At 35.4% G+C, this 23,087-nt stretch overlaps 2 protein-coding genes across 5 annotated transcripts in view; one reads left to right on the forward strand and one right to left on the reverse strand.

Annotated features, from left to right (window-relative positions):
- Positions 1 to 23,087, forward strand: part of LOC127855386 (parathyroid hormone/parathyroid hormone-related peptide receptor-like) — a 158,908-nt gene that overhangs the window by 69,354 nt on the left and 66,467 nt on the right. For 2 of the 4 annotated variants that reach the window (XM_052390899.1, XM_052390900.1), the window contains exon 1: positions 20,318 to 20,444. The exons of the other annotated variants lie outside the window; for them this stretch is intronic. In XM_052390899.1, the coding sequence (XP_052246859.1) occupies positions 20,331 to 20,444 (114 nt within the window). In that variant the 5' untranslated portion in view covers positions 20,318 to 20,330. Of the gene's footprint in view, positions 1 to 20,317; positions 20,445 to 23,087 lie in introns of those variants that run through there. 4 annotated transcript variants of the gene reach the window in all.
- Positions 11,433 to 20,167, reverse strand: LOC127855385 (uncharacterized). The gene is made up of 3 exons (XM_052390897.1): positions 19,740 to 20,167; positions 13,160 to 14,430; positions 11,433 to 12,584 (listed from the first exon to the last, which is right to left on the reverse strand). Exons 1-3 carry the CDS (start codon positions 19,988 to 19,990, stop codon positions 12,229 to 12,231), a joined length of 1,878 nt encoding a protein of 625 aa, XP_052246857.1. The 5' UTR covers positions 19,991 to 20,167; the 3' UTR covers positions 11,433 to 12,228.

The raw sequence follows: 23,087 nt of genomic DNA on the forward strand, positions 1-23,087 counted from the left end.
ATATAGGTACATTGATCATGACTGGCAGATGACCCCTATTGATTTTCAGGTCACTAGGTCAAAGGTCAAGGTCATGGTGACTCGAAACAGAAAAATCGTTTCCGGATGATAACTTAAGAACGCTTACGCCTAGGATCATGAAACTTCATAGGTACATTGATCATGACTGGCAATTGACCCCTATTGATTTTCAGGTCACTAGGTCAAAGGTCAAGGTCACAGTGACTCGAAATAGTAAAATGGTTTCCGGATGATAACTCAAGAACGCTTAGGCCTAGGATCATCAAACTTCATAGGTACATTGATCATGACTGGCAGAAGAGGGGGCATATTGTTTTGCACATGTCGGTAGGTCGGTCCGTCCGTCCGTCCATCCACCAGATGGTTTTCGGATGATAACTCAAGAACGCTTAGGCCTAGGATCATGAAACTTCATAGGTACGTTGATCATGACTGGCAAATGACCCCTATCGATTTTCAGGTCACTAGGTCAAAGGTCAAGGTCACAGTGATTCAAAACAGTAAAATGGTTTCCGGATGATAACTCAAAAACGCTTATGCCTCGAATCATGAAACTTCATAGGTACATTGATCATGGCTGGCAGATCACCCCTATTGATTTTCAGGTCACTAGATTAAAGGTCAAGGTCACAGTGACAAAAAACTTATTCACACAATGGATGCCACTATAACTGACAACCCATATGGGGGGCATGCATGTTTTACAAACAGCCCTTGTTCTCAACAAGCATCTAGCACAAGTATGAAACAAAAATGATATAAATAGTATACTTAAATATATACGTGGCACTGTACTTCTTTTTGAATTCCAACTGGGCCGGGATTGATAAGCTTGCATTTGTAGGGTGCATTGTCTGTGTACTGAACTATTGATATATAGAATGAGATTTTTGAAAGTAGGTATTTTTGTTGAAATTATGAAATTAGCTGCCAAGATAATTATGTTTCTGCCAATGGAGTTGCATGAGGTTCACAACTGTTGTTATGATTTTACTAATTCCATATTCTAATTACTACTTATTTTTAGCTCACCTGTCACGAAGCTTATGTGACCTGGTGATGTCCGCCGTCCGTGTGTGGGTGCGTCCGTCAACAATTTGTTTGTGTAGACAGTAGAGGTCACAGTTTTCATCAAATCTTTATGAAATTTGGTCAGAATGTTAATCTTGATAAAATCTGGGTTGGGATTGTATTTGGGTCATCTAGGGTCAAAAACTAGGTCACTAGGTCAAATGACTAGGTCACATAATAGGTCAAATAATAGAAAAACCTTGTGTAGACAATAGAGGTCGCAGTTTGTATCCAATCGTTATGAAATGTGGTTCGAATGTTTATCTTGATGAAATCTGGGTTGAGATTGTATTTGGGTCATCTGGGGTCAAAAACTATGTCAATAGGTCACATAATTGAAAAATCATCAACAATTTGTTTGTGTAGACAGCAGAGGTCACAGTTTTCATCCAATGTTTATGAAATTTGGTCAGAATGTTTATCTTGATAAAATCTGGGTTGGGATTGTATTTGGGTCATCAGGGGTCAACAACTAGGTCACTAGGACAAAAACTAGGTCAAAGAATAGAAAAACCTTGTGTAGACAATAGAGGTCGCAGTTTTCATCCAATCTTTATGAAATTTGGTCAGAATGTTTATCTTGATCAAATCTTGCTTCCGAATGGTTTTTGGTCATCTGGGGTCAAAAACTAGGTCACTAGGTCAAAAACTAGGTCAAATAATAGAAAAACCTTGTGTAGACAATAGAGGTCTCAGTTTTCATCCAATCTTTATGAAATTTGGTCAGAATGTTTATCTTAAGGAAATCTGTGTTAGGATTGTATTTGGGTCATCTGAGGTCAAAAACAAGGTCACTAGGTCAAATAATAGATAAACCATCAACAATTTGTTTGTGTAGACAGTAGAGGTCACAGTTTTCATCCAATCTTCATGAAATTAGGTCAGAATGTTTGTCTTGATGAAATCTGGGTTTGAATTGTATTTGGGTCACCTGGGGTCAAAAACTAGATCAATAGGTCAAATATTAGAAAAACCTTGTGTAGACAATAGAGGTCACAGTTTTCATCCAATCTTTATGAAATTTGGTCAAAATGTTTATCTTGATGAAAACTGGGTTGAGATTGTATTTGGTTAGTCAGGTGAGCGATTCAGGGCCATCATCGCCGTCTTGTTTGTAAATTTGTATAATGTATTCGTTTATAATGTGAACTCGAGTTGAAGAATACTTTTTATGCCCCCGGTAGGGTGGCATATAGCAGTTGAACTGTCCGTCAGTCCGTCCGTCCGAAAACTTTATTGGACATAACTTTTGCAATATTGAAGATAGCAACTTGATATTTGCCATGCATGTGTATCTCATGAAGCTGCACATTTTGAGGGGTGAAAGTTTAAGGTCAAGGTCATCCTTCAAGGTTTAAGGTCAAAAGTAAATCCAAGGGAAGTAACAAGCTTTAAAGGAAGATAATTTCTATTTTTCATTTGGCAGGTACAGATCATTTTTACAAGGGAAGTAATATGTTTTATTATATCCCTTTAAAGAATATTACTTCCCTTGGAAAAATTATCTGTACCTGCCAAATGATAATAATAAATAAATAAATAAAAGCGGTGCAGTACGGGGAATTGTGTTTCTGACGAACACATCTCTTGTTAAACTGTATTTTTTGTAGCATTTCTGTTAGCCACATATTGTCTTAGTAATTAGCAAACTGCTTTGTGCTAAATGCCAATCGCTTATCTCGTAATTCTTTATTCTTAAATGCAAGTGCAATTCCCAAATGGAATTACAATAATGCTGAAATATATGCTCTGACTGAAACTTGTACAGTGATTAGCAGGCTGTTGTTTATTTTTAATTTATCAATGGTTTATGTTCCCAAATATCATTTAGTTATTTTTATATTTGAATATTTTATATTTGAATATTTGATTCTTCATTTGTTCATATGATTATGTTGGTTAGTTTTTGTTTTACATCATAAATTCAAGAATAGGAACATTATGAATTTATGGAAATCGTACGGCGTATGCCACTAATGGGAAAAATTGCAGTTGTTTCACCTTGAATAAGAGCAATAATAATATTGCCATAATATCAAGCTAGACATATAAATCTTGGCATCAATTCGTTGCAGTTGTCTTTATTAATAGCTTAATGGAACAATGTGTGCTGGTCTAGCACCGCGGCAGTTGCTTAGTATTTTAATAGCACCTGAAGTCCCTCGAATATCTGGTCTCTATCCCAACTGTAGTTGCCTATTTAATTGACCCCCCTCTAAACCCTACCCTACTTACATTTGTGCTAGGTGTTTTATCCTGGACTTTTAAAAGAACCAAGGTAATCTTATCTCTAGAACAGAACGTCCCCTTTTCTGCCATAACCCCATAACACCACTAAGAAGGCTTCTGGGACAATGATTATAGGAGAGAATCCCAGTGCACTACATTAAAATTTGCTACACACAAAAGTCTGTATGGTGGCACAGATGTGACAGTCATGTTCATGTTTTACTGGTATTTATGTCATTCACACAACTTGTATCGCTTGTTAAAAAAAATGTGCATGTCAAATCTGTGCCCCTGTACAACTGTCACTGATGCTTTTGCATTATTCAACGTTGACAACTGTTTTTATTTGTGAGCGTAAGCTCACAAATAATGTAGAGGCAATTTTGCAAATCAGTATGGGCATAACTAGACTAGAAACAGTAATCCATGACTGCCTGTGTGGATAACTACAGTATTAAGCAGACGACGAATGCTAGGCTAGGAGTGTCTGCTCTAACCACCGCATCTGCCTCTTTATAGTTCCCACTGGTACACTACATAGTGTGTATGTATTCAAAAGTATTTAACAGCTTGTAAGACAACGTTGGCCAGTCTAGTGTTTATCATTGAAAACTGTACATATTGGCTTCTTTCAGGGAAAACGGGGCTTAATGCATGTCAAATAAGATAAGCCAGTGCACACTGATTAACTGTATCAATGATTTGAAAAAAACACACATCTTGACCTGTGCTTTAAGACACACTCTTTATAAATTTGAATGGGTTATGGTCATTTCAAACTTGCGATATAAAAAGCAATAACATAATTTTGAAAAATGAGTTGCGTCTAAGATTATACAACAGCGAACAAATTCAGTGCCTTTAGCGCTTTGATTTATATATGGCTGGCCATTACAATCTGATTAAAATAATCTCCAGTCTGACCCTTCTATACTATCCACTAACAGTGAAATCTTATCAGTGAATATAAGGATTTGACTTAAATGAGATTGTCAGCCTTTGTGATTTGTGTTTTTATTTAAATGTCAACATTCATTACAAGGCATAGATAACTGTGGTAATGTTAATAAAGCTTGCAAATGCAACAGCGGTTATTTGTAATGGGAATAGAAAACTATAATAAAGTCTTATACTATTGTTATTTTGTTTAGCGACAAGAGCTTTTGCCTTCTAAGTTTCTGACGGTGACTATGGCCTTGGCGAATCAGCTTATTTGGGGTTATCTGGTACTTTGAAAAAAGTGAAAGGCTAACGAAAATCCAGTGACGTCACACATCTATGTGTAGAACAGTCTTTAACGACAAGATGTTGCTATGAAATTTCCGATTTCCGAGTAAAATTTGTACTGTGGATGATTCTTTGCTATTTAATTGTAATGAAAAAACAACAAAACAACTTTTGCCATGAAAAAATGTATTTGTTTGAAAACATGAATGAATGAAGCTGACAATAACTTAAGATAATAACACCTAGTGATCATTGCATGCTATATTTCACCCATAAGTCGATTGTACACAAATCAGTTTGTTTGTAATAACATGTTATAATAATTACTATTAAACAAAATAAAATAAAAGTAATAATTACAACGCCTCATACCCAGAGACATTTGACATTTAAACTGATGGTTACAATGAATTATATTTAATTATATTAAATGTGCTTGACTTAATACATTTATATTGAAGATTATTATTATTCATTGCTTAAGAAATTTGTGATGACAGTTCAGGAAATTAAAGGAATTCAGAATGAATTGCTTTATATCTAAAATGTGTCATTGTCAGGCATTAATAATACATGTGGATACTTAAAAGCAGGGTATAATAAAGCTTGTTTTAGGAAGAACACATCTACTTAAATTCCTGTAAATTGTATTTATTAAGTTTTAACGAAATCTGATGCAAAATGGATTTTGGGATACTCTCTTGGATTAATATTAACAATGATAATAAAAAAAGATGGTATAGTAATTTATTGCATTGCATGGTTCCCTGTTTTTGCTTTTTCATATGAGCCTCGCTCTGGGAAACAGGGTTTTAATGCATGTGCATGAGGGTCATCCTAGATTAAGAAACTTTCAATGAAAATAGCAGAAAGTTTTCTATCTGATTAGCCTAGGAGGACTTTACAGGTTTATTTGAGATGACACTTTACACTCATGCATTAACTCTTTTAGCGCTGGAAACAAATTATAAAGGCCTTTGCAAACATTTTGGATCAAGATCAGACACCACACAACGTGGCCTTTGATCAGGATCCAAACTGTTTGCTATTCTGAAAGTAAAAGTGGTCTTTGAAAAAAAATGAAGAAAATGATGATTTTAGAAATTTAGCAGACACTAATTTAGCAGACTACAAATATCCCAGTATGCAAACCATTAGGCCTGGTTTTCCCAGCTTATGGCTTTTTATGCTCTCCCCAAATTCTTTGGGGGGAGCATATAGTCGCCGCTTCGTCTGTCCACAATTTTTGTCCGGGCTATTTCTCAGCAATTAATGACCGGAATTCAATTAAACTTTATGGAAAGCTTCACTACCAAAGGGAGATGTGCATATTATCAGCCGGTTCTGGTCGGATGATTTTTCACAGAGTTATGGCTCTTTGAAATTTTCCATTAACTGTTCGTATAGTGCAATTCTTGGCCGGGCTATTTCTCAGCAACTAATGACTGGAATTCAATGAAACTTTATGGGAAGCTTCACTACCAAGAGGACATGTGCATATTATCAGCCGGTTCTCGTCTGATGAATTTTCACAGACTTATGGCCCTTTGAAATTTCCATTAACTGTACTTATAGTGCAATTCTTTTCCGGGCGATTTCTCAGCAACTAATGACTGGAATTCCATGAAACTTTATGAGAAGCTTCACTACCAAGAGGAGATGTGCATATTATCAGCCGGTAATGGTCAGATGATTTTGCACAGAGTTATGGCCCTTTGAAATTTTCTATAAACTGTACATATAGTGCAATTCTTGTCTGGGCTATTTCTCCCCAACTACTGACTAGAATTCAATGAAGCTTTATGGGAAGCTTAACTACCTTGAGCAGATGCGCATGTTATTTGTGGGTTGTGGTTAGATGATTTATTTAGAGAGTTATGGCCCTTTGAAATTTTTAAGTGGCTAAACCATCCATCGTATTATTTTGTCCAAAGTTATGCCCCTCAAGATGTTTCCTTTTATCTGAATATATAGTGCAATATCGTGACAAAAAAAACCTTTGGGGAGCATCACCCGTCTCCGACGGTTTCTTGTATTAAATAGTTCTTGCATTAGGAATAAGTGTCACACAGCGTATTGCTTTTGCTTCCTGTCTTTTCTCAATTGTCATATTGCAATCTGGATTTTTTACTTGCCAATCACTCTTCAAGTTGAGTGCCAGATGAAATGCCTCGATTATCCAGTTTTTTTAGATTTAGACAGAGATCAACGATGCATTGTATTTTGATACATTTTTGCCCTAGTTTAAAGATCATATGATGAGGTATTAAATGTCTGCTGATGTCTGTGAATCTGTCAGTGTCAGCCAGTAGGTAGTCCTCTTCTGTTTCCATTCTTTTAAGTGGAAAAACCATTAATAGGATATTTTTATGCCCCCCTTCAAAGAAGAGGGGGTATATTGTTTTGCAAATGTTGGTCCGTCGGTCTGTCTGTCCGTCAGTCCGTCCACCAGATGGTTTCCAGATTATAACTCAAAAACGCTTAGGCCTAGGATCATGAAACTTCATAGGTACATTGATCATAACTGGCTGATGACCCCTATTGATTTTTAGGTCACCAGGTCAAAGGGCAAGGTCACAGTGACTCGAAATAGTAAAATGGTTTCCGGATGATAACTCAAGAACGCTAAGGCCTAGGATCATGAAACTTCAAAGGTACATTTATCATGACTGGCAGATGACCCCTATTGATTTTCAGGTCACTAGGTCAAAGGTGAAGGTCACAGTGACTCGAAATAGTAAAATGGTTTCCTGATGATATCTCAAGAATAATTATGCCTAGGAACATGAAACTTCATAGGTACATTGATTATGTCTGGCAGATGACCCCTATTGATTTTCAGGTCACTAGATCAAAATTCAAGGTGACAGTGACTTGAAACAGTAAAATGGTTGTTGGATGATAACTCAAGAATGCTTACGCCTAGGATCATGAAATTTCATAGGTACTTTGATCATGACCGGCAGATGACCCCTAAAGATTTTCAGGTCACTAGGTCAAAGGAAAAGGTCACAGTGACTCGAAACAGCAGTGATTTTTTTTTTCTTTTTTTTCTTACAGCCTGTGCCTTTTGGATTGGGAAAATTAGCGCGATAAACCATGAAATTGGGAAAAATAGCGCGATAAACCATGAAATTGGGAAACATTATAAATATGATTAGATCTATAAGAACAGAATTAAAATTATTAAAGTATGTTTGACAGCATTTTTATATTATAAAGTACTAATTTAATGTGTTCTTACAATGAAGACAATGTTAAGTTAATATCCTTCCAAATTCATATTGAACTTGCAATAATCTATATAGATTCTTAAATATACCATTTAATCATAACCTCTTTAACAGTAAGAATTTAATTCAGTATTCTTTTAAATTAAATATCATATGGTAAAAACATTAACAAATATTTATAAAAAAAAAACGCTTTAGTGGTCTTGCTATGTTAATGATGTATTATATGGAGTTAAAATAATTTATTTCATTTCTTTACCTTTCAACATCTTGCACTTCAATGCTATTTCAGTAAACTGTAAAGCGTGACAAACATAATAAAGCAGAATATGCATATGAATCTGATTTTACACAGATCCACTCACATATAAATCATATCATGTTTGTCTCTTTCCATTTTCGAACGATACTCATCTTAAATGCATTAACTTTGTGAGTAACGGTAGACTAATTCCAATTTCCCAACACTGATTTCCGTGATGCACATTCACTGTGAAGATTTGTAATAAATATTTGTTGTTTTTATCTCAAACGTTATATTTTGCGTTAATTGACAAACGCATTAAATTATTCCGTAATAACCATATGATATCCATTGTTAATTTGAATGTAATTTATCATTTTCGCCGCTCATCGCAAATTTCTCGTCTGCTTTCCGCCATCTTGGGCGTGTGTAAAAACAGGCGTTTACAATCGGCATACATCGACTATCGTCGGTATCCTCCGCAATATAGAGAGAGATGTGGAGAGCAACGTAAAATCGTATTCGGCTAAATTCGCGAACAATACGTAAGTCAGTTGTTGTTCGGCGACGACTCGGCAACTCGATCGGCACTCGTTCGAAATTATTGCTTAATTACATTGTAATCTTATTGACTTTATTGGGAAAATTTTGTCTTTTTTTGGGAAATGTTAAACAAATTTTTGGGAAAAAACGTCATTTTTTGCAATTGGGAAACAAATATCGGCTGTAATTTCTGGCAAAAAAAAATCACTGAACAGGTAAATGGTTTCCGGGTGATTACTCAAGAATGCTTAGGCCTAGGTTCATGAAACTTCATAGGTACATTTATCATGACTGGCAGATGACCCCTATTGATTTTCAGGTCACTAGGTCAAAGGTCAAGGTCACAGTGACAAAAAACGTATTCACACAATGGCTGCCATTGCAACTGACAGCCCATATGGGGGGCATGTATGTTTTACAAACAGCCCTTGTTTCAAATTCTATTCCAAATGTGTGTGGGTCTTTCTATGGTGGTTCAATATCCCTTGCGTGAGCCTTCGTAAGATCTCCCTAAAAGACACCAATTAATTGATTCTACCCAGGAAACAGACGGGCAAGCATTTGAGTTGTGTTTTGAGAAAACTGGGTATAATGCATTTGCGTAAAGTGTCGTCCCAGATTAGCCTGTGCAGTCCGCACAGGTTAATCAGTGACGAGTCTTTCTGCCTAAATTAGGTTTTTGCTAAAAGGTACTTCATTTAAACGAAAAATGTCAAAAGCAGAAAGTGTCATCCCTGATTAGCCTGTGCAGGCTGCACAGGCTAATCTGGAACAACACTTTACCCACATGCGTAATATGCCCAGTTTTCTCAGAACATGACTCATTTCGTCTTTTGATGCATTCCAGCTAAAATGAATAGGCTCAAACTACACAGACCAATCTTAGACAACCGCTAATTATAGTATTGTATCTATAGGACACCTCTGTCAAGTGTAAAAGTATTGTATTTACAGGACACCTCTGTCAAGCGTTATAGTATTGTATTTACAGGACACCTCTGTCAAGTGTTATAGTATTGTATTTACAGGACACCTCTGTCAAGTGTTATAGTATTGTATTTACAGGACACCTCTGTCAAGTGTTATAGTATTGTATTTACAGGACAGCTGTGTCAAGTGTTATAGTATTGTATTTACAGGACACCTCTGTCAAGTGTTATAGTATTGTATTTACAGGACACCTCTGTCAAGTGTTATAGTATTGTATTTACAGGACACCTCTGTCAAGTGTTATAGTATTGTATTTACAGGAGACCTCTGTCAAGTGTTATAGTATTGTATTTACAGGACACCTCTGTCAAGTGTTATAGTATTGTATTTACAGGACACCTCTGTCAAGTGTTATAGTATTGTATTTACAGGACACCTCTGTCAAGTGTTATAGTATTGTATTTACAGGACACCTCTGTCAAGTGTTATAGTATTGTATTTACAGGACACCTCTGTCAAGTGTTAATCTATGATTAAACTTAACGCTCATGCATTATGCCCAGTTTTCTCAGAACACAACTCATTTAAATAAGCATTCGGCTTTTGATGCAATCCAGCTAAAAGGAATAGGTTCAAACTAAAACTACCACAGACCAATCTTAGACAACTGCAAATTATAGTATTGTATCTACAGGACACCTCTGTCAAGTGTTATAGTATTGTATTTACAGGAGACCTCTGTCAAGTGTTATAGTATTGTATTTACAGGACACCTCTGTCAAGTGTTATAGTATTGTATTTACAGGAGACCTCTGTCAAGTGTTATAGTATTGTATTTACAGGACACCTCTGTCAAGTGTTATAGTATTGTATTTACAGGACACCTCTGTCAAGTGTTATAGTATTGTATTTACAGGACACCTCTGTCAAGCGTTATAGTATTGTATTTACAGGACACCTCTGTCAAGTGTTATAGTATTGTATTTACAGGACACCTCTGTCAAGCGTTATAGTATTGTATTTACAGGACACCTCTGTCAAGTGTTATAGTATTGTATTTACAGGACACCTCTGTCAAGTGTTATAGTATTGTATTTACAGGACACCTCTGTCAAGTGTTATAGTATTATATTTACAGGACACCTCTGTCAAGTGTTATAGTATTGTATTTACAGGACACCTCTGTCAAGTGTTATAGTATTGTATTTACAGGACACCTCTGTCAAGTGTTATAGTATTGTATTTACAGGACACCTCTGTCAAGTGTTATAGTATTGTATTTACAGGAGACCTCTGTCAAGCGTTATAGTATTGTATTTACAGGACACCTCTGTCAAGTGTTATAGTATTGTATTTACAGGAGACCTCTGTCAAGTGTTATAGTATTGTATTTACAGGACACCTCTGTCAAGTGTTATAGTATTGTATTTACAGGACACCTCTGTCAAGTGTTATAGTATTGTTTTTACAGGACACCTCTGTCAAGTGTTATAGTATTGTATTTACAGGACACCTCTGTCAAGTGTTATAGTATTGTATTTACAGGACACCTCTGTCAAGTGTTATAGTATTGTATTTACAGGAGACCTCTGTCAAGTGTTATAGTATTGTATTTTCAGGACACCTCTGTCAAGTGTTATAGTATTGTATTTACAGGACACCTCTGTCAAGTGTTATAGTATTGTATTTACAGGAGACCTCTGTCAAGTGTTATAGTATTGTATTTACAGGAGACCTCTGTCAAGTGTTATAGTATTGTATTTACAGGACACCTCTGTCAAGTGTTTATCTATGGCTAAAAGCACTGTTGATTAACCCTTTCAGTGCTGGAACCGAATTTTAAAGGCAATTGTGAACAGTTTGGATCCAGATGAGATGCACAGAACGTGGCGTCTCATCAGGATCCAAACTGTTTGCTGTTCTGATAGTATTCTTTGAAAAAAATCAAAGAAAATGCTAATTTTAGAAATTCAGCAGACAACATTTTAGCTTACGACAAATTTCCAAGCATGCAAAGGGTTAAATCCTGTTTGTTGGTCAATTTAAGCTTGTCAATACCATTTCCACTTACTAGTGTAGTTTGAAAGTCTATAAGCTCTGCGGTCAGTAGAATAGTACAAGAAGGGATCAGAAAACATACCGTATATGGGTCAATCAGCGTCTATGACACATTTCTAGTCTTGGATTTAAATCCTTGTATTCTTACAGTACTGGTAGCAGTGTTCATTCATATTGGTTTGATTTAATGTGCTGTTTATAAAATGATAGTTGTATGATATCATATTCACATACATATATGTTTGAATGATACTTTACATACTGACTCAGACAATGTATTCATACAAATATTTATAACAGTACTTAACATGCACATCATGAAAATACAAGAATATAGTTTTTGAGCAATAAATAAACTTATTCTCTTAAACATAATCTTTTGAATAGACTATTCTAATATGTTCAAACAATCCTTATAAAACTATTTCAATCAAACTTATCTTTTTTTTTTGCTCTTAATATCTGAGCATTTTTCAATTAAAGTTCTTAATGATACAGGCTTGGTAAAGACTGATATCATTGGAAATGTGTAATAGTTTTATGCAAAGAATAATGAATATGTCCTATTCCAAATGTCACTAGCTTTAAAACCATGTATACACAACTGTAACACTTATTACATGACGATGTTTATGTGAGTGTATAATTAAATGATTAGAAATGAACATCATCCTACTCCAACACTGCCTGAAACACTGTAATGTCATTATTACACATTCCTACAATGATTGAGCCTGTGTGCTTACTGTAGTAGACAGACATAGGGTGAATCACACCATCATTCTCTGTGACCAGCTTTGCCAGTATCTGTGTCCCATCCCTGTCAACCTGGTAGATTGTGTCTCCACACACCAGAACTTGTCCTGACTGTGTCACATGTAGGCCAGGTAGTTCATCTACTCTGCTCAGGTCAGATACAGTCAGGTTGGAGATCACTGTACCATCCCTGGACAGTGTGACCAGCTGTTGACTGGACAAATTGGTTGCATATATCCTGTCTCCATCTGGACTCACTGCACAGGAAGTAACTGTGGTATGGAAGACAGTGATAATGAAGTATTGTTTATATATGGAAACAAATGTCATGGTTAAAAAAGTGGTAGATCTAATATTCCTGTAACATCTTCAGTTATAAAATTTGTGAGGTACTTTTTACATATATAATACTTTATAAAATCAATGAACATGAATAAAAATTCATACAAGAATGCTTTTCACATAAAGTGCAATAAAGATCAACTATAAAGACCAGTTGTATTGTGAATGTATTGATATATTGGGGTTCTTTATTTTGATACTGGGGTTTAGTGTAGACGTTTGGAAATAGTTATCAAAGACATCATAGTCCAACTTCAATATAAAGTTGTTAACTTATAATGATAAAAATACTTTCTCCATTTGTAAGTCATCTGCCTGTGTATATATGCATAAAAAACTACTTTATTTTATTTGGTTCATCATGTTTAGCTCATTATTCACAAAAATACCTTTGTTTGATAAGATTGATTATATGTGAAGCTTATTACTTTTTGACTTCAATGACAGTAGAAGCATGGGTCCTTAAAGTTTTGAACATTTGAATAATGCTAGGAATAATTATTACCTGCATTGTTGCAACCTGATGTATCCTTATACATCTCCCTAACCAGTCTTCCATCCAGAGTATAGTGATACAGAGCTCTACCATCTGTAATGTACAGGTTACCATGCTGATGGGCAATACCCAAGCAATCATGTTGGAACTTCAGTATCCTGTCCTTTTTTAACTGAGTAAACAAATTAATAAACCCGCCATTTGTCACTCTGATAAAGTGGACCCCCGTGTTCTCCACAGTAACAGCCACCAGACTGGAGTCAATGCTGCACATGGACCATGGTGTCCTAGGCAAGTCACAGTGGGCCACCACCTTGTAGGTCTGATCCAGGAGCTTCACTTTATTGTTGTAATAGTCTGTGATGAGGAGTTCTCCAGAAGCTGTCTCACAGATACCTGTTATCCAGCATGGGTCTTTATCTCCTTTAATCGCCACACTGTACCTTTTATAACTCTTCACTTTAATGATTTGATCAGACTTGCTTACTGCACCTGGTTGATATCTCTGAACCAGCTGATGTGATGAACTTGATACTGGATCAGACACCTGACCGGACTTAGTCAGATCAATTGTTTGGTATGCTGGTCTGAACTTTCTAGATGAGCTGGGGTCTGGGATGGATTTTTTTTCGTTCAGTCTTGAAGTTGTTTGATGTTTAGGGTCAGACTGGCTGGATGCTTCAGGTTTATTCTGTCTGGTAACTAGGTTCTGTGTTATCCTTTGAGTAGGTTGTAATTTTTTCACTGAGCTAAATGTTTGTCCCAATCCTGAGAGAGTGGACAGGTTTTGTTGGATAGCTGTATCAGGTCTGAAGATAAGTTTCATCACATCCTTCTTTGTCATTTCTTGTAGAACTGCTTCTACCTTGATGGAATGGACAAGACATTTTCTATACTTGAAAAAAGTCAGTGATTCACTTTTTTCTTTTATTCTCATCCAATCTTCTTTTAAGCATGTAATATTTTTTATGGACTCAGTGCAGTTTTCTATATCAATTTGAATTGATGTCCTCGTGGTTTCCAGTAATGTGTCCAACTCCTTCTTGGTATTCTTTTCCAGTTGATCCAAAGCATCATTAATTGTCTTTCGTAATTCATTAATTTCTTCCAGAGTTTTCTTGTAAGATTTCTCAAGAGACTTCATGTTTTCCTCTAAGTCATCTTTCTTATGTATCAACTGCTGGTATTGTTTATCAATAGTTTCTGATAACTGCTTGAAGTCTCCTTTTTGATGGAGGTCTTTCACTTTGTCAGCTATAAGTACCACATGACTGCATTTCCTGCAAGAAAGGAACTCACTTAAATTTAGATTATGTGTTTTTTAATATTCCCAGATTTGCTATTTATTTTGAATCCTATTATTTGATACGTAATTGGACTATCTATACAAACAAATATTTTAAATTACATATTTGGCTGTATTTTTTTTAATTAAGAATGTGGATGTAACTTCCAACATAAATATTTTTACATTCAGACCAGAAGCTTAAGGGTACATGGCATTTAATAATATTTTACGTACACACCTTTACTCAGAGGATATTTGTTAGTTTTGGTAGATTATAGATTTTTAATATCACAAGCCGTAATAGACATTGACATTTATGCCTATGTATGCAAACATTGAAATATATATATCTTTGCAGCGTCCAGTACTGTTGTTGGGTGTGGGTCATTAAATTTAGTTAGGTACCCCTTTAGAGGTCACATTTATTAGTCCTGATGAAACTTGGTCAGAATGTTAAGCTGGACAATATCTAGGCTGAGTTTGAATTTGGGTCATTTATATCTGAAATTTAGGTCACTAGGTTGTTAGTTAATCACTTTTATTACTCTTAAGGACACATTCATGACTCAACCTTGATGATCAAACGTGGCTAAAATGTTAATCTTGACAATATCTTGGTCAATGAAGCATTCAGTTTATGTGTTTAAAAAACCCAAGTCACCAGGTCAGATCTAAGAAAAACCTTATTACCACTCTAAGGGCCTCATTTATAACTCTATCCTGATGATAATTGTTCAGAATGTTTCCATTGTCTCGGCCTAGTTTAAATTTCAAAGTCGATTGAATCTTAGTGATTAATCAGACTATAAAAGCATGCCTTTAATTTGAATATGGAACATTAACGTCCAAAAATTGGTCACAAGTTAGAAACCTGTCTTGATCTATGAATCTCTCTTGATGACACTTGGTCAGCATGTTTATCTTGACACAATGGAGGCCACGATTAAATCTGGGTCAAGTTGGGTAAAAAATAGATCACCAGGAAAAATCTTTCGCGATTTTTAGATGGTTGCTTTAGCGACCGTCTAAAGTGCTTGATGTGAAATTCAGGTCGATACGGCCTAGGTATGATTAACCCAATACCTGCTTGCGTATCCGCGCAAGAAAGAGTTGTATAATTTATGCAAGAGGTTTGAGTTCTCCAATTATGTGTATTCACAAATGGAAACATTATATTAATATCGTGTTACATTCAATAGTTTCGAAAGGTGTTTAGTAGAAAAGAATCAATAAACAATGATTGTATTGTATGTGTCGCGGAGGAGATTGTTTATGAATGATTAAAATAATCCACTTTCTGCTGCGTCTGCGTGACGTAGTATTTTCGCTAAGCTCATTCATAACTCTGCGGCTGGCGATAAACAAAGGGGAGTCCGGGTGAGAATAACGCACTAGTATAAGGTTACGCTTGTTTATATTCACAGGTCTCAATCAATAATACGTTGACCACGACAGGGTTTTTTTTCCACTTTTTGGGAAGATAGCCCATGGCTTTGGAATTGGGAATTTTATCGGCATTTTCATGAAATTGGGAAAATAAATTCATTAGCCCTTTTTTCCACACGAAAAGTCCACTGTTTAGGGAAATACTAAATTTGACTTAACTCTTAATAATCATTCAAATTAAAAGAAAAAAATTATATAATACTGTGTAAGATGTAATTGAATTAAAATTGAGATAAAATACACATAAGACTTCTTTCTAAAAAAAAAAAAAAAAAAAAAAATTTTTTTTTTTTTTTTTTGGCAATTGGGAATTTTTTTGCCACATTTTGGGAAAAAAGTATACTTTTTGGGATTGGGAACATAGCCGAATTTCGGCTATAAAATCGGGCCAAAAAAAACCCTGCACGAGTTCAACAATTATTACAGGGATACGATAGACAACATAAAAAATGTTTCATTATCGCTGAAACTGTTAAAAAACATTTAAATATAACAAGAATATTCTCTAAAAAATGTAGTCTTGCTGTTTTGAAATAAGGTTTGGAATTTTGGTTTCTAAATAACTTAATTCAAAACAAAAGTTTAATTATAGTGTTTTTTACTTGTTAGTCGCATATTTACCGCATTATAATGTGTGTTATAATAGGCAAACCATACATTAGTAAAATTCAATCTGCCTTCGCACATAGAAGGAATGGGTCAATTGGGTGCTGCGTTTCCTTTGCTTACTTCAGTTAGAGGTCAATTCTTTACGTAATAGCAACCACAAGGCTCTGGCTTCAAAGGAATTGCGGAGCGATAATAAAAGTCGTAGTCGCATGGTATTTGTGTTTAGCGTCCTATTTGGTCACGTGGTTCTTTTTTCGCGGATGTTTTGGCATTCATGATATGAGGCTATTAATAGATGCACCTGTCGATAAACAAAGGAAAGTTTACGGGTTATAACAACGCAATAGGTTACGCTCTCACATACAACTCAATGACATAGTACAGGTCGTAAATTGAGAGATTCGGGAAAAAGTTGACGCATATTTATATTCTCAATTTATAAAACGTTGAACATAAGTTCAACAATAACTTCAGCGATACGATAGACAAAAACAAAAAAAATGTTTCATAATCGCTAAACCCGAATATAACAAACAATTTATAATAATAATACTAATGACCTGTTTCATAACCTCGTTCATGCTACTACAGCGGGTATTTCTAAAAACGTTCTTTGGTTCTGAACAGATAGCGGCGATCTTTTGTATTTACGGGTGCTAGCAACGCAAAAGTAGAAGGTTGGTAGAAGGTTTAGCTTGTTTATATTCACAGTTCTCAATACATAGACAGTTGGATATGAGTTCATCAATTACTACAGGCATACTATAGGCAACCTCGAAAATGCTTTATAATCGCTAAAACCGAAAACAACTAAATATATTATATTAAATATATTTATAACAATAAATGTCTTTTAAAAATGTAGTCGGCGTATACGCTGACTTTGAAATTTGAAGTTAGCAATTTTCTTTTCTAAAAAATTAAATACAATTAAACAAAAGTTAAACTATTGTGTTGTGTTTTTCACTTGTAAGCTGCATATTCACCGCATGAAATGTGTGTTAGCATTGTCAAACCACACATTAGTGTGAGTAAATAAAAAATATACTACGGGAGAGAACTTCATATGTGTCCTTATATGCCTTGTTATGAGTATCTTTCTTCACTATCGAAATATATCGTATGTTTATATTTGATTTAATCGCAGTTTTCTTTCAACACATTTAAATCACATGTCAATAGCGCCGTCATGCGAAAATGGGTCTTATGCGTTTCGGCAAGCGTTTGTTAAACCCAACATGTGCTTTTGCGCAGTCAGGCCATAGGCGATGCTGTTCGTTTTAAAATCACTCAATATGTTAGGTTTCTCCTTACCAGAAGGAGGGATAGCTGAGTGGGCTATTTATATGATGGGCGCATATGGAATAAGACCCATTTTCGCATGACGAGGGTCATTACAAATCTCATTGCGAATTGAAAATGCCACATTTAAGAACAATGCTTTTTGATACAAAATTAAATTCAAAATAGCAAACTTGTTAATAATGGCAGCCTATCCACACATTAAGGAATGATTTCCAGAAGTGCTGACCAAGTACGGCAAACATTGTGGTATGATAATTAAACGATTTTCTCTTATCGTGACACTATACTATTTTGCTAATGATTGTTTTCTCATCTTGGAGGCGAAAGTGAAATTCTGCGAGATGGATTGTAACGCGTAATTGTAACAGGGCCACAATTTGTGTCGTTTGAGCATACAGAGAGAAGTCCGGAATTCCTTACACTGAACAGTGCTACATCCTTTGAATTGAGCACATACGCAGTGATGTAGCAAAAATTCAGAGGTTGTATCTCGAATCATCTTATTAAATATTCGAAAATATTCATGCGTGTCTGTTGGTGTTATGTAAAAGTCACTAAGATGAAAACTGAAACAGCTACGCCTAAGAGCGCATTAGTGCTCTATACCTATGTTTATGTTAGCGTTGTTGACACCGTGTGAACTGCTCGGGTAACAAGTAAAGCATAAACAGCAATGTTTATATACTTTTATTCCTCCATATACAAGATACGAAGATTATTGTATATTTTTAATTTGTATATGGTGTCAAAAATCAAAAGTTTTGTACACGGAACTTTCATTATGAATTTATATTCTTGGTGAGATAGTCATTTGATATTAGAAAAATATTCCTTTAATATGATGGTGACTGCAAATTTTCTTTATATTAAGTTCTCATAACCATTTTCATCATACTTTCTATGCTTTCAGAACTTCCAAAAAGCATGTTGTTTTTATTTTGTCTTAGTTATTTCTATGAAATAATAAGGATGATAAAAAGTGCACACAAAATTCGACCCGTGCGCTATGACACACACTTTATAAAGTTGAATGGCGTGTGTTCATTTTAAACTTGCGATTGATTTTCAAAAATGAATTGCGTGTTAAATTATGCAATAGCGAACATCTTCAGTGCCTTCAGCGCTTTGATTGTCTGTGGTCTCAGGTGAAGGCTTAATGAAAATAATGGTTCAAGTTATTCACTGTTTATTGCAATCAGCATTAAATGTAATGATGGTATTATTTTTTTTATAACTCACTCAAACTAAGAAGTTTAGTTTGTTAGTCTTCCCATGTCAAGGTTTCCCGATGAAAGGTAACTTCACAAACTCTTAGCGTTTTCAAATAATTTTTATTACACATTTACAGACCATTAAATACTGATAAAATTCAAATTGTAACAAATCTCACTATTTAAGCAAGAGTTATTTTACTGTTTTGACTAAAATGAATACCCGTAAATCATGGTTTGTAGAAAATAATTTCGTTACCAACTACTAATTGTTTATGGGTCCTTGTTACATAAAGTATTTTGAGAATGACTTGACCTTTAAATATTGTATGCTGGTTACTAAAGAGGAAATGGTGAAGCCAGTTGTTGGACAAGGTCACAACAATGACACATATGTGAAGACTTTTGATGGCTGCTAGTTGGAACAAATTGTTTTTGGACACCTTTTGTTATGTTTTTGTCATGGCATAGCATTTAAAGTATATGCTTACATTCCAATATGCTGCTTGTTTAACATTTTTATACTTAACCATTTTGTCTAAATTGAGGCAAGGGACCCAGGGCTTTTTTCCCAGTTATGTGACTTTTTTATTACAAATTTAGGAAGATGACAACTAAAATTTGACATCTAAAATATAATAAAATGTATCGGATGAGGATCATCAGGGCACTCTGAAGGATGGTAAAAAGTTAGTTCAGACTTGTTTATAACGAGTGCATATAAACTTACTGATGATTGTGGACATGGCAGGCATGACATATCAGCTCACTGTGGTCCTCGCAGAATCCTGTCAGTTTTTCTTTCTTGTGCTCCTGACATTGCTCTAGTTGGCTAACATCAGTCACAGGCCACTGGCTGATGTTTTTCTTGTCCAAAATTGCATGCTTTTTGTAAAGATAGTTATGATACTCCACACATTTGCTGCAGTAAAATTTAGAACATTCCTCACAGTAAAAATCAGCCTCTAGTGCTTCTATCATTATCCTGACAGGTGAAACAAGAAAAATCAAAGAATGATTCTGATCCTCTATAAATTGAAATTTCCATATTGGAAGCCATTTTTGTGACTTTTGATAAGTTCTTTGGCTGTAATTAAACTAAAACATCGAAATTCAATCGTAGTGTTATCAATATCAGGTGATATCTGGTCAGATGAGTATGTGTCTCGTCCTACTTTAGATTTTACAAGTTCTCTTATCAATGGGTTTATCAGCAAACACATTGAACTATCTTCAGTATCACATGGTTTAAAATATGATAATAATATCAGGATAACTTGTCACATATGCTTAAAGATCAAGGTCACGGTGTAGATTTTGCATGTTCCATTCGGTAGATAAAATAAAATACATTGAAATTTTGTTGATAACTTTGAGAATTAATATTATATCAAGGAAACGTTTTGCTTGTAACAATCATGCCGTTTGCTTTAAGGTCAGTCAAAATTGACACTTGTAGTTTTGGTTATATTTATTACATGTATAATGAAGAAGAAGTGTCATGCACATAATTTTATTGTGCGAGGATTTGAAAATAAATGTGCACAACTTACAATCAAATCAAGACAATGTGTGACATGCAGGAACTGTTGCTCACTGAAAGGTAAAGGTCACAGCAGACACTTAACATGTTTGTTAAGTCCTTATATGGTGAAAGTGATGTTTGTGTCACTGTTGGGTATTTTTCGTGCATGACGAAAAATGATGAAAAATTCCGAATTAATTTGGCAAAATTTATCATCATCATATCTAGACAATGTCTCACATGCACCTACTAAGGTAACAGCTGTGGTATACATATGTACAAGAGTTTCACTGTGGATCGCCATTTTTGCAAAATGAGACAAATTAGGAAAGTGGCCGTTATTATCCCTCGCCTTAGGCGGAGGGATATTGTTTTGGCATTGTCAGTCCGTCTTTCCGTCCGTCCTTCAGTCGGTCTGACACATTTGTGTCCAGAGCCATATCTTGGAAGTGCTTTGGCGGATTTCATTGAAACTTGGTATGAGTATATATATGGATAAGAGGATGATGCACGCCAAATGTCATTGTACACCATCTGATAATAAGGAGTTATGGCCCTTTGTATCTTGAAAAAATGCTTTTAAATATAAGCTTAGAGCTTTATCTCCATTAACACAAGAGCCAGAGCCATGAAACTTGCCATAGTTGTTCTCACTTATCTGGGGGTGCTTCACATTCAACACCCATAATCCTAGGGGCTAAGGTCAAGGTCACGCATTGAGGTCAAAGGTCACACATTTGATGAATTATTCATTATTTAGTCATTCCTTTACTATGCATCAAGGGATTCTGTAATAGCTGTCCACAATTGTTCTCCATTATCTAGCTGAGTGTCAAATATAAGATACAGGTTGCTAGGGTCATGGTCAAAGTCACACACAAAGGTCAAAATCACACATTTTGATTAAATATGCCTTATTTTGTAAGGATTCTACCATATTAAAATGGATTTTCAAAATGTCCTGTTGTAATTGTTCTCAATTATCAGGCAGGGAAAGACCTATGTGTTTTTGACCAAAGTCAAGGTCACACATCAAAGGTCACACATTTGTAGAAATATATATTATTTAGCCATTATTTTACTATGCATCATTGGATTCTGTAATAACCTTCCATAATTCTTCCCCATCTTCTTCCTTGCTGTGTGTCATATGTAAGATTCAGGTCTGGGGTTAAGGTCAAGGTTCATGTCTAGGGTTAAGGTCAGCGTCACACAATATACTTCATGTAAGGTCATACGATTCACATCAAGGGTCAAGGTTATACAAATGCTTCGTGTATGGTCGTAAGCTAAACCCCTAAACTAACCAGCTTTTTTCCAGAATTAATATGTATACATCTTTGTAATTAGAAATTACCGGTGAGAGATTTTGTGCTCCAACAAGGGAGAGCATATAGTCCCTGACTTGTCTGTCTGTCCTTCCTTCTCTCATAATTTTATCTGGATAAGGATATTGTTTTGGCGTTGTCCATCCGTCCTTTTATCTGGAGGAGATTGTTATGGCATTGTCCATCCGTCCAGAAAACGTTTGTGTCCAGAAGAATATTGTGAAACTGCTTTTGTGCATTTCAATGAAATTTAGTGTGAATGTATATATAGATAAGCGAATGATGCACACCAACTTTCGTTGCACACCACCTTTTAATGCAGAATAATCACCCTTTGTTCCTTAAAAGACATTTTTATGTCCCCCACTATAGTAGTGGGGGACATATTGTTTTTGCCCTGTCTGTTGGTTGGTCTGTTGGTTGGCTGGTTGGTTGGTTGGTTGGTTGGTTGGTTGGTTTGCGCCAACTTTAACATTTGCAATAACTTTTGCAATATTGAAGATAGCAACTTGATATTTGGCATGCAATCTCATGGAGCTGCACATTTTGAGTGGTGAAAGGTCAAGGTCAAGGTCATCCTTCAAGGTCAAAGGTCAAATATATGGGTCAAAATCGGTCATTTAATGTACACTTTTGCAGTATTTCAATATTCAAGATAGCAACTTGATATTTGGCATGCATGTGTATCTCATGGAGCTGCACATTTTGAGTGGTGAAAGGTCAAGGTCAAGGTCATCCTTCAAGGTCAGGTGTCAAATATATTTGGCCAAAATCGCTCATTTTATGAGTACTTTTGCAATATTGAAGATAGCAACTTGATATTTGGCATGCATGTGTATCTCATGGAGCTGCACATTTTGAGTGGTGAAAGGTCAAGGTCAAGGTCATCCTTCAAGGTCAGAGGTCAAATATATGTGGCCCAAATCGCTTATTTTATGAATACTTTTGCAATATTGAAGATAGCAACTTGATATTTGGCATGCATGTGTATCTCATGGAGCTGCACATTTTGAGTGGTGAAAGGTCAAGGTCATTCTTCAAGGTCAAATATATGGGTCAAAATTGCTCATGTAATGTCACTTCTGCAATATTGAAGCTAGCAATTTTATATTTGAAATGCATGTGTATCTCATGGAGCTGCACATTTTGAGTGGTGAAGGGTCAAGGTCAAGGTCATCCTTCAAGGTCAAACATCATATAGGGATCAAGGTCATCCTTCAAGGTC

Source organism: Dreissena polymorpha, chromosome 13 (genome assembly GCF_020536995.1).
Source record: "Dreissena polymorpha isolate Duluth1 chromosome 13, UMN_Dpol_1.0, whole genome shotgun sequence".
Classification (NCBI taxonomy): Eukaryota; Metazoa; Mollusca; class Bivalvia; order Myida; family Dreissenidae; genus Dreissena; species Dreissena polymorpha.